Source organism: Colobus angolensis, unplaced genomic scaffold, assembly GCF_000951035.1.
Source record: "Colobus angolensis palliatus isolate OR3802 unplaced genomic scaffold, Cang.pa_1.0 Scaffold13, whole genome shotgun sequence".
Lineage (NCBI taxonomy): Eukaryota > Metazoa > Chordata > Mammalia > Primates > Cercopithecidae > Colobus > Colobus angolensis.
The window spans coordinates 22,851,003-22,863,106 of NW_012114252.1; the positions used below are offsets into that span (position 1 = coordinate 22,851,003).

Below are 12,104 nucleotides of genomic sequence, written 5' to 3' on the forward strand. Positions count from 1 at the left end.
CCCAACACCGTCGCCTCACCATCATCACCATCACCACCATTGCCACCACCATCACTGCCACCACCACGCCATCACCACCACCCATCCCCAACACCATTATCATCACATCCCCATCATCACACCATCACCATCACCATGTCATCATCATCATCACTGTTACCGTATCACCGTCCTCACATCATCATCACCATCATCACACCATCGCCATCATCACCACCCCATCAGCATCATCGTACCGTCCTGGGGTGACTCTGCAGACTTGGTCACGGCTATCATCTTTGTAGTGGGAGTCTGATCATGACAAACTTGGTGCAAGAAATTTATTGATTTTCCTATCAAAAGGACCTAAAAAGAAAAACATTCTATGATTACCTTTATGTAAATTTAAAACGATTGCCCAAATCTACAAATATTCCTAAGCGACAAATTGACTATTGATTGAAAAGTAACAAGAGCACCCACTACAGTATGGAGCGAATTCTAGTAACTCAAAGATACACTGAACACATACTATGTTGATGTATTGAATTAACATGCACTTACTTCATCTCCAGAACATTAACAATCTCAAAACGCATGAAGTTTTATGAAAATTGGTTTAGTCACGTAATCCAAGTATACACAGCCATAAAACATCAAAATCACAAAAATCTCTTCCAATCCTACCTTCCTAGACTGATCCATCGTAATAAACGAAGGAATCATCGATTTCCTCAAAGTATACTTGTCATGCCACAGTCGATCTGTTTTAACTGTTGGATCTGATGCTACAAAAAACTGAAAGCGAAGGGGCATGGAAACATTAAAGAGTGATATTTATGGCAAAACATTAACCAACAGCAACATCAAAGAATAAGTTATTCTAGAAAGCCAAGTTCTCCAGACACAGAGACTCTTACCCATTTATACAATAAAACGTGTATGAAACACAGAAATCTCTCTAAATTGAACTATGTGTTTCCTAAACTTTTAAAACTAAAGTATAACAAAAATAAGTTATGTCTTCTTTGGAGACTCAGAATGTCCATTAGAGCCTCTACAGCCTAACACTGAGGCTTCCTGGGCCGCACGGAGCTCTTCCTCGGGAACAGTGCAGGCGTTTGGGGTTCCCTCCCTCACAGGCAGCAGCTGTCTCTCCTCCCATCAGTCTGCCTGCCCTTGCAGTCTCTCTTTTGCAGAGCCCCAAAGCCTGGAACACAGAGGGGCCCAGGCTGGCGTCCTCTGTCCACAGACAAGCCCCAAGCTCTATGGGCAGACCTTGCTGTACATGTACCCACGTGTACAAGGGGCCAGCACCAGCCAGGTGGCACTGTAGAAGGGGCCCTTGTGTGGCTCCCTGGGGAACCATCTGTGCTCAGGGGCTTTCTTCCTCATGGCACGCAGCTCCCCTGCCCTCACCCTGATGGGCACCTACAGCACCGCCGTTAGAAAGGAAACCGAGCAGTAAGGAGAAGATTCAATGGCTGCTGCTTCCAGTTTACTTGCCACTGCAACAATGAGGCCATTCTCTGTTTTTCAGTCATACACCCTAACAGACTAGCGCTTTTATTTCTATAAACTTGTTTTATAAAAGCACAACTGCTGAATTGAAGTAGCTTTTAGTTCTTATAGACAAAGCCAGGTTTCCTTTTCACACAGCTGTGTAGACTGACGCTCCCAGGGGCAGGATGTCCTGTTTTTGCAATCCTGGCTCATTTTAGATTTTGCCAGTTAGGTGGAATCATGGTTATCCTATATTGCTGTCATTAACCAAAAATGAAGCTGAGCGTATTTTCATAGTTCTAACTGCCATGTGCCATTCTTCTCCTGTGAATGGTCTTTTCATGCCCTTGACCCATCTTTCTATTCATTTTGTTCTCTCATCAATATACAAAAATTCTTTGTACATTAGGAATAGTGACCATTTGTGAATCATTAAATAGTAGAGATTTAATTTTTCCAAGTTAATCATTTGCCGTTGTTTATAGTATGGTCCACATTTTGGTTCTATTTTTTGTTATATACAGATAAATGTCTGTCTTCCTTTATGGTTTCTGAGTTTCCTGTCTTCCTAAGATCTTCCCATTCCTAGATTATGAAAATATTCTCCATCATGTTCTTTCAGTATTTCTATTGAGTTATTTTTATTACCTAGATTTTTTTTTTTTTTTTTTTTTTTTTTGAGACAGGGTCTCACTGTCTGGCCCAGGCTGGAGTGCACCAGCACGATCTTGGCTCACTGCAACGTCTGCCTCTCCAGCTCAAGCCATCCTCCCACCTCAGCCTCCCAAGTAACAGGGACCACAGGAGCACACCACCACGCCCGGCTAATTTTTTGTATTTTTGGTAGAGACAGGGTTTCACCATATTGCCCAGGCTGCTCTGAAACTCCTGAGCTCAAGCGATCTGCCTGCCTCAGCCTCCCAAACTGCTGGGATTACAGGCAGAAGCCACTATGCCCGGCCTATTACCTAGATCTTTAATTCCTCTGGAACTTGGTATAATCCTGGCACACAGTATGTTATAAGGGGGAAGTCTATGTTTTCTCCTAGATGGCATTTTTTTCTTTACTGGCCGGGCCAGCCCCATTTAATGAATACACCATCCTTTCCTCTGAGCTAAGGGTGCCTCATCAGGAATTGTTAGTATCACCATAATTAATTATATCAACAGATTAAAAGAGGAAACCATTTGACTATATCAAAAAATGCTGAGGAAGCATCTGATAATGCCTCTGTTTACATTCTCCAACGATAACCAATTCGCTTTTAATTATCATGAGAGTGTGGATTGAAGCATATCCAGTGCTTACTCGTATCATCACAGTTACGCTCTTCCTGGGGCTCCCCATCTCCTATGTGGGGAGGGGGAGCCAATTCAAGCCGCTCCTGAGTCCTTCACACTGGACCCGAGTGATCTGCCCTGCTTTTCTGCTACAGATCATGATGCAGGCTTAGCTCTGTTTCTCCCAATACCTAGAATCGGCCACTTCTCCAAGGAGCCCTACTTCCTTTGAGGGAGAAATGGCACTGGGACCATGACCTCAGCACTTGGCAGTATTTTCAGTTAAAAGCTGGAAGGCCTAAGACTCAGCACTGCCCCTGTGATGCATGGCTGAGTTCTCCAGTCAGGCGGTAAAACACATTTCAGTCGTATCACACCCCAAGTGCCTTTTTGGTGATCTTTCCATAAATCCTGAATATCTTTAAAAATTACATAGCAATACAAAATTAACGATTTCTTAGCAAAGTGTAATGGTCAAAAGTAACCCAAGAAGCAAGAGAGAGGAGACCCTGAAAACAGTATCTTCAGAAGAAACTGGAAATATAAAATGCTATCACTAAGGCACAGGGCTACTAACACTTTTTCAGACATAATTATAATTCTTAGGTTGCTTAACATATTGTAGGCCACAGAAATACATATAGGATGGCCTCACTTGATTTCATGAAACTGGCACTAGCACATGTGATTAGAAAAATACCAAAAATATTATAGGACAGTCTCATTTGTGAATATGAATAAACTCTGAATAAAATGTTATACTTGCATTACTGGAATAAAATATTCTTCATCAGCATATATTATACTTCCAATATGCTATGCTAAATGTCTTAAAAACAAGGAAATACATAAATGAATTATAAAATATTACCATGTAGTCATTAAAAATAGATTGTTCTTAACTACCACAGCCCTTTCCAATAATCTGATGAAAAGTGTGGTTCTTCCCAGGAGAAAATCGCCTATACAGCTGACCCCTGAATCACACCAATCTGAACTGTGCGGATCCACTCACAGCCAACGGCACACACAGAAACACAGCCTCCTCGGGGTGTGAAACTCACTCGGACAGGAGACCCGCTTTCCCAGCCCACAGGTTCCACAGGGCCGACTGCGGGACATCAGTACGTGTGGAGTTTGGTATCCACAGGGGTCCTAGAACCAATTCCCCTCGTATACCACGGGACGATTATATTCACAAAATAGAGTTTCAGAGATCATTTTAATAAGCCTTGGTGTCAAAAAAATATTTAATGGCATAAAATAATGTTCATTATTTACTTCAACAAAATAAGTTGACAAAATACTATGCATATGATACATACAAATACACAGAAAAAAATCGGTATATACAAATATTAACAGAATGTGTCTGGTCCTGACAGGGTTACTGGAAAATTTTAACTTCATCCTCTGTATGTGCTTATGTGATCAACACCGTTTAAACTGCAAATATTTTTCTATTAGAATAAAAAAAGTTTAATAAAATAATCAAGTAATTCTAGCCAAACACTGAACACACGCTACCAGTTAATTGTTGTTTTTTTAAATAACATCATTTTCCCAGGGCAACCAACTAAAAATGAATTTTTTTCTTTCACAGAAATCTACTTCCAAGAGTAAGTATTTCAGGAAACTAAATTTTAATGATGTCAAGATCTTCTATTTGATCCTTTTAAGGGCTAGACAGTATCAATTACGTACAGCCAATCTCCTGCATAGGTAGGCACATAAATAAGTGCCAACATGTTTATGACCATAGGGAAGAGGCTGCTACATTTATTTTCAACTAAAATGTCTTAAGTATCAATTTAAATGACTGAAGCATTCACGGATTTATTTTAGACTTTTGTGATCTACATTACCTTTCGGGGTAAACAGCAGTACTATCACGGAGGCATCATCACCTTAACATGGACTTAAATTGTCCATGATAGAAATAAGCCCCCGTGAGTAATCTCAGCAGCGACTAAGTCACTGTGCTCATGCTGGGACTGCTCTGTACCTTGCCATACTACAGATTAGAGTAACTGCATATAAATTGTAGGTCTGTTATTCCGTTGGAAGAGCTCGTTTCTACAGACAACACACTAATTTATCCTAATAGTTGGAGTACAGACGGATTTCTATCAGTATGAACAATAAAGAAAACTTCATTTAAACCATAAAAAATCTCAGGCAATTCAGGCATCTTTAGAAGTTATGAAAGCACTGCTTCATCTAAGGGCAAAGTAGCACGCAATCACTCTAGCAGCAAACATCTCGTAGCAAACAGAGAGCCTGGGTACGCTTTCGAATATAATTAATTCTGTGAAAAAATATATAGTTATAGAGGGGAAAAAAACCAAGGTCAGAATATAATTGCTATACGCTTTTATTCTGCTAAGGCATTTTCCACTCAAGGTTCTTTAATTTTCGCCATTATGTCAAACGCAGAAAGAATTAAGAAAAAAAATAAAACATAATTGTACCATGATTTCTCATTAATTGCTGGACAAATGCCAAGGCCTCCCTACTAAAAACAGAAATGAAGAGGGTAATTTTCTTAGCAAGCAACTTCTAAAAATCAGATCCATTAATACAAACCATAAAAAATTCCAACTTCAACTTGCCAATCATGCAGGCAGCTACCAAGAGATTTCTCCTAAGGCCACACTTAGATAAAATAAAATGGGCTGGGCACGGTGGCTCACGCCTGTAATCCCAGCACTTTGGGAGGCCAAGGCAGGCAGATCACGAGGTCAGGAGATGGCGACCATCCTGGCTAACACAGTGAAACCCTGTCTCTACTAAAAATACAAAAAAAATTAGCCGGGCACAGTGGCAGGCGCCTCTAGTCCCAGCTAGTCCGGAGGCTGAGGCAGGAGAATAGCGTGAACCTGGGAGGTGGAGCGTGCCGTGAGCCGAGATCACGCCACTGCACTCCAGCCTGGGCAACAGAGCAAGACTCCATCTCGAAAAAAATAAAAATAAATAAAATGGCAACTGGACCAGAGGAATGAGTAAATTGGTCAGATACTCTGTACAACAAAGGATAATTTACAAGGTAAACTTATAATTACAATATTTTAAGAGGTATGGCATAAAAATTCCAAAAGGGTAAGATATTTTATAGGGTAAACTTTTAAATTTCGGTAACACAGCAAGGGTGCTAAATAGATCCAGAGATATTCTGTCTTATCCATACTTTATGGATCTTCAAATTCGAGGACGTAGAGTTTTAGAATATTATCACAGCATTTAAGTAAACATGTGAATCAAGTCTGGAAATCTAATTTTGAAAGCAAGAGAGTTTAATTTTAACTTGTCCCATCTTTTCTTGCTGCTAGTTGAAGCATCTAATCTTTACTATCCAAAGGGCAATTGGAAACCGAGTGGTTTTGCCTGTAACTTGAATATATTGGCATAACTTGTTTACCTTCAGTTTACGGGGGAAGAAGCCAGGTTAGTTACAGAAAGGATTCACCATGCAGCTTCTCTAGATAGTAGTAACACAACGGAAAAACTTGGTTTACTTTCACAGTACTTACGTTTAAGAGTAAAAAATATAAACTTTTCCCAAATGCTGAAAGTGCTTTCCAACTTAATCATTCAGAATACCTTCCAAACTCTTATAGCCCTCTATTTTTGTCTGCCTTTGCAAATATACAAGATATAAATAAAATAAAAAGAAAAGCAAAATAAAATCTAGATATCATTCTTAGCACTAGTGGGCTAAAGGTCTATATCCTTTTTATTGTTAAAAAGTAAAATCCCAGATGTTAGACTTAGATGCAGCTTTCAATGACACCACAGCAGACACAGCAAAGCCCAAATGTCATCTGGAAGTTTTTCTCTGGGCCATCAACAGAAAGATCGAGGTCCCAGAGACTGGCAGGAGCCCAATGTAAGGAAGTCCCTGAGGAACAGCAGTAGGCAGTAGCAGTAGTACAGACACAGCCAAGAGGGAGACGCACCGCGTCCCCATTCAAAAGGCATCCTCCGACTCCCAGGCAGGAGGAACTGGAGGTCAAGGTGAATTCAGGCATCAGGTCACTACAGAAAGTGCAGCTCTCACACCAGCGCCATGCCCAGCCCATGCATCTCTCGTGTTTGCAAAAGCCCAGGTCAAAGAAAAGCCCCGGGTCCTGTTCCCACTTGGGCTTCCCTTACCAGGACCCACAGACAGACAGCACAGCACGGGTCTGTGGACTTGGGAGGAAAACTAATCTCATCTTGACTTTCACTAACCTCACTAACCTCTATCTGAAATGTACCTCTTCCTTCAATTATAAATGTGACTAACAAACCACAGTATCCGTGCCTTTGTCACAACAGGAGCCACACATTTCACATCAGATGTTAAGCTGTTGCAGGTGTTTTGAAATAGGCACTAATCCTTCTTAATGTGTTAAATTTTATTTATTTATTTAAAAAATAAGCCTGCATATTACCACATCACTGATGTGACATTCAGTTTGGACATACTAGATAAAGCAGAGTTCTTCCTAAGAGAATTTTTTTTAAATTTTCTATTTCCATAGGTTTTGGGGAAACGGGTGGTGTTTGGTTACATGAGTAAATTCTTTAGCGGTGATGTGTGTGATTTTGGTGCACCCATCACCCGAGCAGTATACACTGCACCCAATTTGCAGTCGTTTATCCCTCACTCTCTTCCCACCCTTTCCCTGCAAGGGAATTTCGTGGAGCCTGCACTACTGCACAGAGGAGAGTGAGTGTGGAAGGGGGGTGAGTGGGCAGAGCTGGTGTGGAAGGAGGTGGCACTCTGAACTCAGCCCCCTCCCATCACCTCAATTTTAGAACTAACTTTGCAGGTCCCCGCCCGACTCTGGGGGCTGCTGCAGGGGATCGGAGGGTGGGTAGGCCAGGGGTCCTCAGGTTTCAGTGCACAGCAGACACACCGCGGGGCTTCGGAAATCCTCATGCCCGTATCAGTCCACATGAAAACTCCTGCGAGGCCCCATGTGTGGCCAAACAGATGTGCAGCCTGAGAGCTACAGAGCTCTACTTAGGCACGGGGACTCCACTGGTGACCCGGAGCACCTCAACCCAGCAGGGAGGCAGAAGGCCCGGGAAAGAGCCACAGCAGCTACCATAGCTGGCATCCCTCACCAAGCATTTGTTTTCAGAACTTCTACATTTTTTTTTACTTGAGATGAAAATCACATAATATAAAAGTCACCATTTTAAAGTGGGCAACTCAGTGACTTTTAGTATATTTACCATGTGGTCGTGCAACCATTCCTATGATCTAACTCCAGAACGTTTTCATCAGCCTGGAGAGAGACTCCGTGTCCATGAAGCAGGCATTCATTCCTCTCTGCCTCCCCACCCCCAGTCCCTGACAACATTAACTACTTTCTATCCCTATGCATTTGCCAATTCTGGACACGCCATACGAATGGAATCATGCAATATACAGCCTTCTGTGTCTGGCTGATTTCACAGAGCACAATGTTCTCAAGGTTCATCCACACTGTAGCAAGTATCAGATTTTCATTTTTTTGTTCAGGCTGAATAATATTCCATTGTGTGCATATACATCATTTTATTTATCAATTCATCAGCTGATGGACACTGGAGCTGTTTTCACTTTTGACTATTATAAATGACGCTGCTATGAATGTTCCTAGACAAGTTTTTAGATGAATGCGTGTTTTTGTTTCTGTGGGTACACACCTAAGAGTAGAACTGCTGGGTCCCATGGTAAACCCACATTTAATATTTTTAGAAACTGCCAAACTGCTTTCCAGAGTGGCTACACCATTCTGTGTTTCTACCAGCAATGATGCAGTTTCCAATTTCTCCAAATCCTTGCCAACACTTGTTGTTTTCTAGCTGTTGGTTTGTTTTTGTTAACGAACCTAATGGCTGTGAAGTGGTATTTAATTGTGGTTTTGATTTGCATTTCCCTCTAACGATAATCTTTCCCTGTGCTTATTGCCCATTTTTGTATCTTCTTTGCAGAAACACCTTCTCGAATCCTTTTTAAACTGGTTTTTCTTGTTGAGTTGCTTGGGATACTAGACCATTATCAGGTAAGCGATTTGGATAAACTTTTCTCCTACTCTGTGAGTGGTTTTTTCACTTTCTCAAAAGTGCCCTTTAATGTACATAGTTTTTATTTTGATAAAGTCTGATTTACTTGTTTTCATTGCTCATGCTTTTGGTGACATATCTAAGAAACTGCTGCCAAATCCATGGTCACAAAGATTTACCACAATATCTTCTAAGTTTTTTAACTTTGGCACTTAAATTTAGGTGTCTGATCCATTTTGAGTTCATCTTGACAGACGGTGTGTGACAGATCCCAATGCATTCTTCTACATGCACCTATCCAGCTGTCCCGGTATCCTTTGCTGAAAAGGCTTTTTCCCCATTGAGTCATCTTGGCAGCTTTACTGAAAATCAATAAAAATGAAGATGTACTTCTGGGCTCTCGCTTCTATCCCACTGACCCAGAGGGCTATCATGCCAGTATCTCATTGTTTTGATTACCCTGCATTGTAGCACATTTTAAAATCAGAATCAGAAAGTTTGTTCAACTTTGTTCTTTTACGAGACTGTTTGGCCTCAGGGCTCCTTGCACTTCCTTGTGAATTTGAAGATCAGCTTTTCCATTTCTGCAAAGGCTGTTGGAATGTTGATAGACATTGCATTGAAAGCGTGGCCCGCGTTGGGGGAGTACTGCCACCTTAACAATATCAAACACTGAAAGTGTGTCTCGTGTTGGGGAAGCGCTGCCATCTTAGCAACATCAAATCTTCAGTCCATAAGCATGGAATGTCTTTCCATTTATTTAGGCCTTTTTCATTCTTCTCAACAATGTTCTATTGTTTTCAGAGTACAAGTCTTGCACTTCCTTGGTTAAAATTATAATATGCATTCTAAATAATCAATTGCACAGGTTTTTAAACGGCTTCCAAAATTCACCTCATCCTGTAATTATGGAATAACTGAACATAAATGCATTAAAAATGACAAGCTTCACTCTATCAAAGGAAACGCCCATTACCTACGTGTCCTTAGAACCTTATCATGATGATAAAAACTAAATAGTACAAGAATTTAAGACTCCATTTAATCTTGAAAAATTAGGTCTAGAACTTTAAGTCAACTAAATAATTGTATAATACTTTCCAGAAACAAACCTAAAAATAAGGATTCAAACTTAAATGATGAATACCAAATATACCTCTATAGATGACATGTAAATATATTTTAACATTGAGCATTATATAAAATTTAAAATAAGAATTGAGCTAACTACATTGTCAGAGGTCAGGATAAAGTTTACCTTTAAGGAGAAGGGGACAACGATGGGTACACAATAGGGGTACTGATAAGTGCTATTTCTTGACTTGGATAGTGGCTTATTACAAATTGCATACAAAATATTAAAAATATAAAATAACCCAGATTTAACAACAGGTATAGAGCTTAAGAGTGCAGAGCCGGGCACGGTGGTTCATGCCTGTAATCCCAGCACTTTGGGAGGCCTAGGTGGGTGGACTGCCTGAGCTCAGGAGTTCAAGACCAGCCTGGGCAACAGGGTAAAACCCAGTCTCTACTAAAATACAAAAAACTTAGCTGGGTGTGGCAGCATGCGCCTGTAGTCCCAGCTACTTGGGAGTCTGAGGCAGAAGAATTGCTTGAACCCCCAGAGGCGGAAGTTGCAGTGAGCCGAGATGGCACCATTGCACTCCAGCCTGCACAACAGAGTGAGACTCCATCTCAGAAAAAAAAAAAACAGTGTGTGGCGGTACATGCAAGTATGCAGAACCCGGGAAAAGGACACAATTCTTCATCTTAATGAAGGAAGGGGTTAAAAAAAAAAGTTTACTCGTGATTTTAACGTTTAGGAAGATACAGGCTCACAAAAGCTTTGAAAAACTTTAGGGAACCATTAGTGAAATAAAACATACCTTACAAAGCTGCAATTTTTTTTTTTTTTTTAAAGAAAGCTCATTCAGCAAAAGGAACAGAAGAAGCCTGAAAACTCTTTTTAATCTCCAAATTCAATATGCAATCCCTATAAAAATTTTTAAAATAACTTTTTTTTTTTTTTTCTTTTTTGAGACGGAGTCTCGCTCTATCGCCCAGGCTGGAGTGCAGTGGCTGGATCTCAGCTCACTGCAAACTCCGTCTCCCGGGTTCACGCCATTCTCCTGCCTCAGCCTCCCGAGTAGCTGGGACTACAGGCGCCCGCCACCTCGCCCGGCTAGTTTTTTGTATTTTTTTAGTAGAGACGGGGTTTCACGGTGTTAGCCAGGATGGTCTCGATCTCCTGACCTCGTGATCCACCCGTCTCGGCCTCCCAAAGTGCTGGGATTATAGGCTTGAGCCACCGCGCCCGGCCTAAAATAACTTTTAACAGAATTGACAGGCTGATTCTAAATTCATAATGTAAGTATAAATGTGCAAAAACAACAACAAAGAAATTGTGAAAAGAACAAAAGGACTGCCTCTACCAAATTACAAACCACAGAGTAGAGTCATTTAAATAACATTGACAGATAAAAAGCAAACAGAAAAAAGACAATCCAGAAACAGATTCAAGAATACAGAGAAATTTAGTTTATGATAAAACATGGTAAAACTTGTGTGGAGTCTCAGTTAAGGCTCAGTCAACAGTACAATGATTCTTTGTACTATTCTTCCAACTTTTTTATAAGTTCGGAAGAACGCGAAAAAAAGTTAAAAAAAACAATTTTTTAAAAGAGCAATTCCATATATAAAAATTTGAAAATATATAACCATCCATGATTCACTCCTAAAAAGAAAAATCCGTAAGAAAAATGGGCAAAGGAAACTAACAGGTAATTAGAGAAGAAATTAAAAAAAAACTATAAGCATGAAAAGCTGGTCAGTCTCACTAGTAATCAGGGAAATGCAAATAAATACCCCAGTGAGATGGCACATTTTGTGCATTACGTGAAAATATTATTATTAACACTGGGTAATACAAAGTGTTGAGAAGGATGCGGGAATGAGGACCATAACAGAAAGCTGATAGCTGGGTCAACCTGGAGAAGCACTCCTGAGCGCAACGTGGCAGAATCAAAGTTTAAAATATGCATCACCATAAAAAATAATAATAATAAATAAAATAAAATAAAATATGCATCCCCATGGGCCAGGCGCAGTGGCTCATGCCTGTAATCCCAGCACTTTGGGAGGCTGAGGCGGGCGGATCACAAAGTCAGGAGATCGAGACCATCATGGCCAACATGGTGAAACCCCGTCTCTATTAAAAATACAAAAATTAGCCAAGCGTGGTGGCAGGCACCTGTAGTCGCAGCTCCTTGGGAGGCTGAGGCAGGAGAATGGGGTGAACACAG

The 12,104-nt window shown here is 40.8% G+C and overlaps 1 protein-coding gene across 4 annotated transcripts in view; it reads right to left on the minus strand.

The window, feature by feature from the left end:
* TUBGCP3 (tubulin, gamma complex associated protein 3) overlaps positions 1–12,104 on the minus strand; it is a 94,900-nt gene that overhangs the window by 41,940 nt on the left and 40,856 nt on the right. For all 4 annotated transcript variants that reach the window (XM_011933911.1, XM_011933910.1, XM_011933912.1 and 1 more), the window contains exons 12-13: positions 667–777; positions 237–345 (exon numbers count right to left, since the gene is read on the minus strand). In XM_011933911.1, the coding sequence (XP_011789301.1) occupies positions 237–345; positions 667–777 (220 nt within the window). The remainder of the gene's footprint in view (positions 1–236; positions 346–666; positions 778–12,104) is intronic.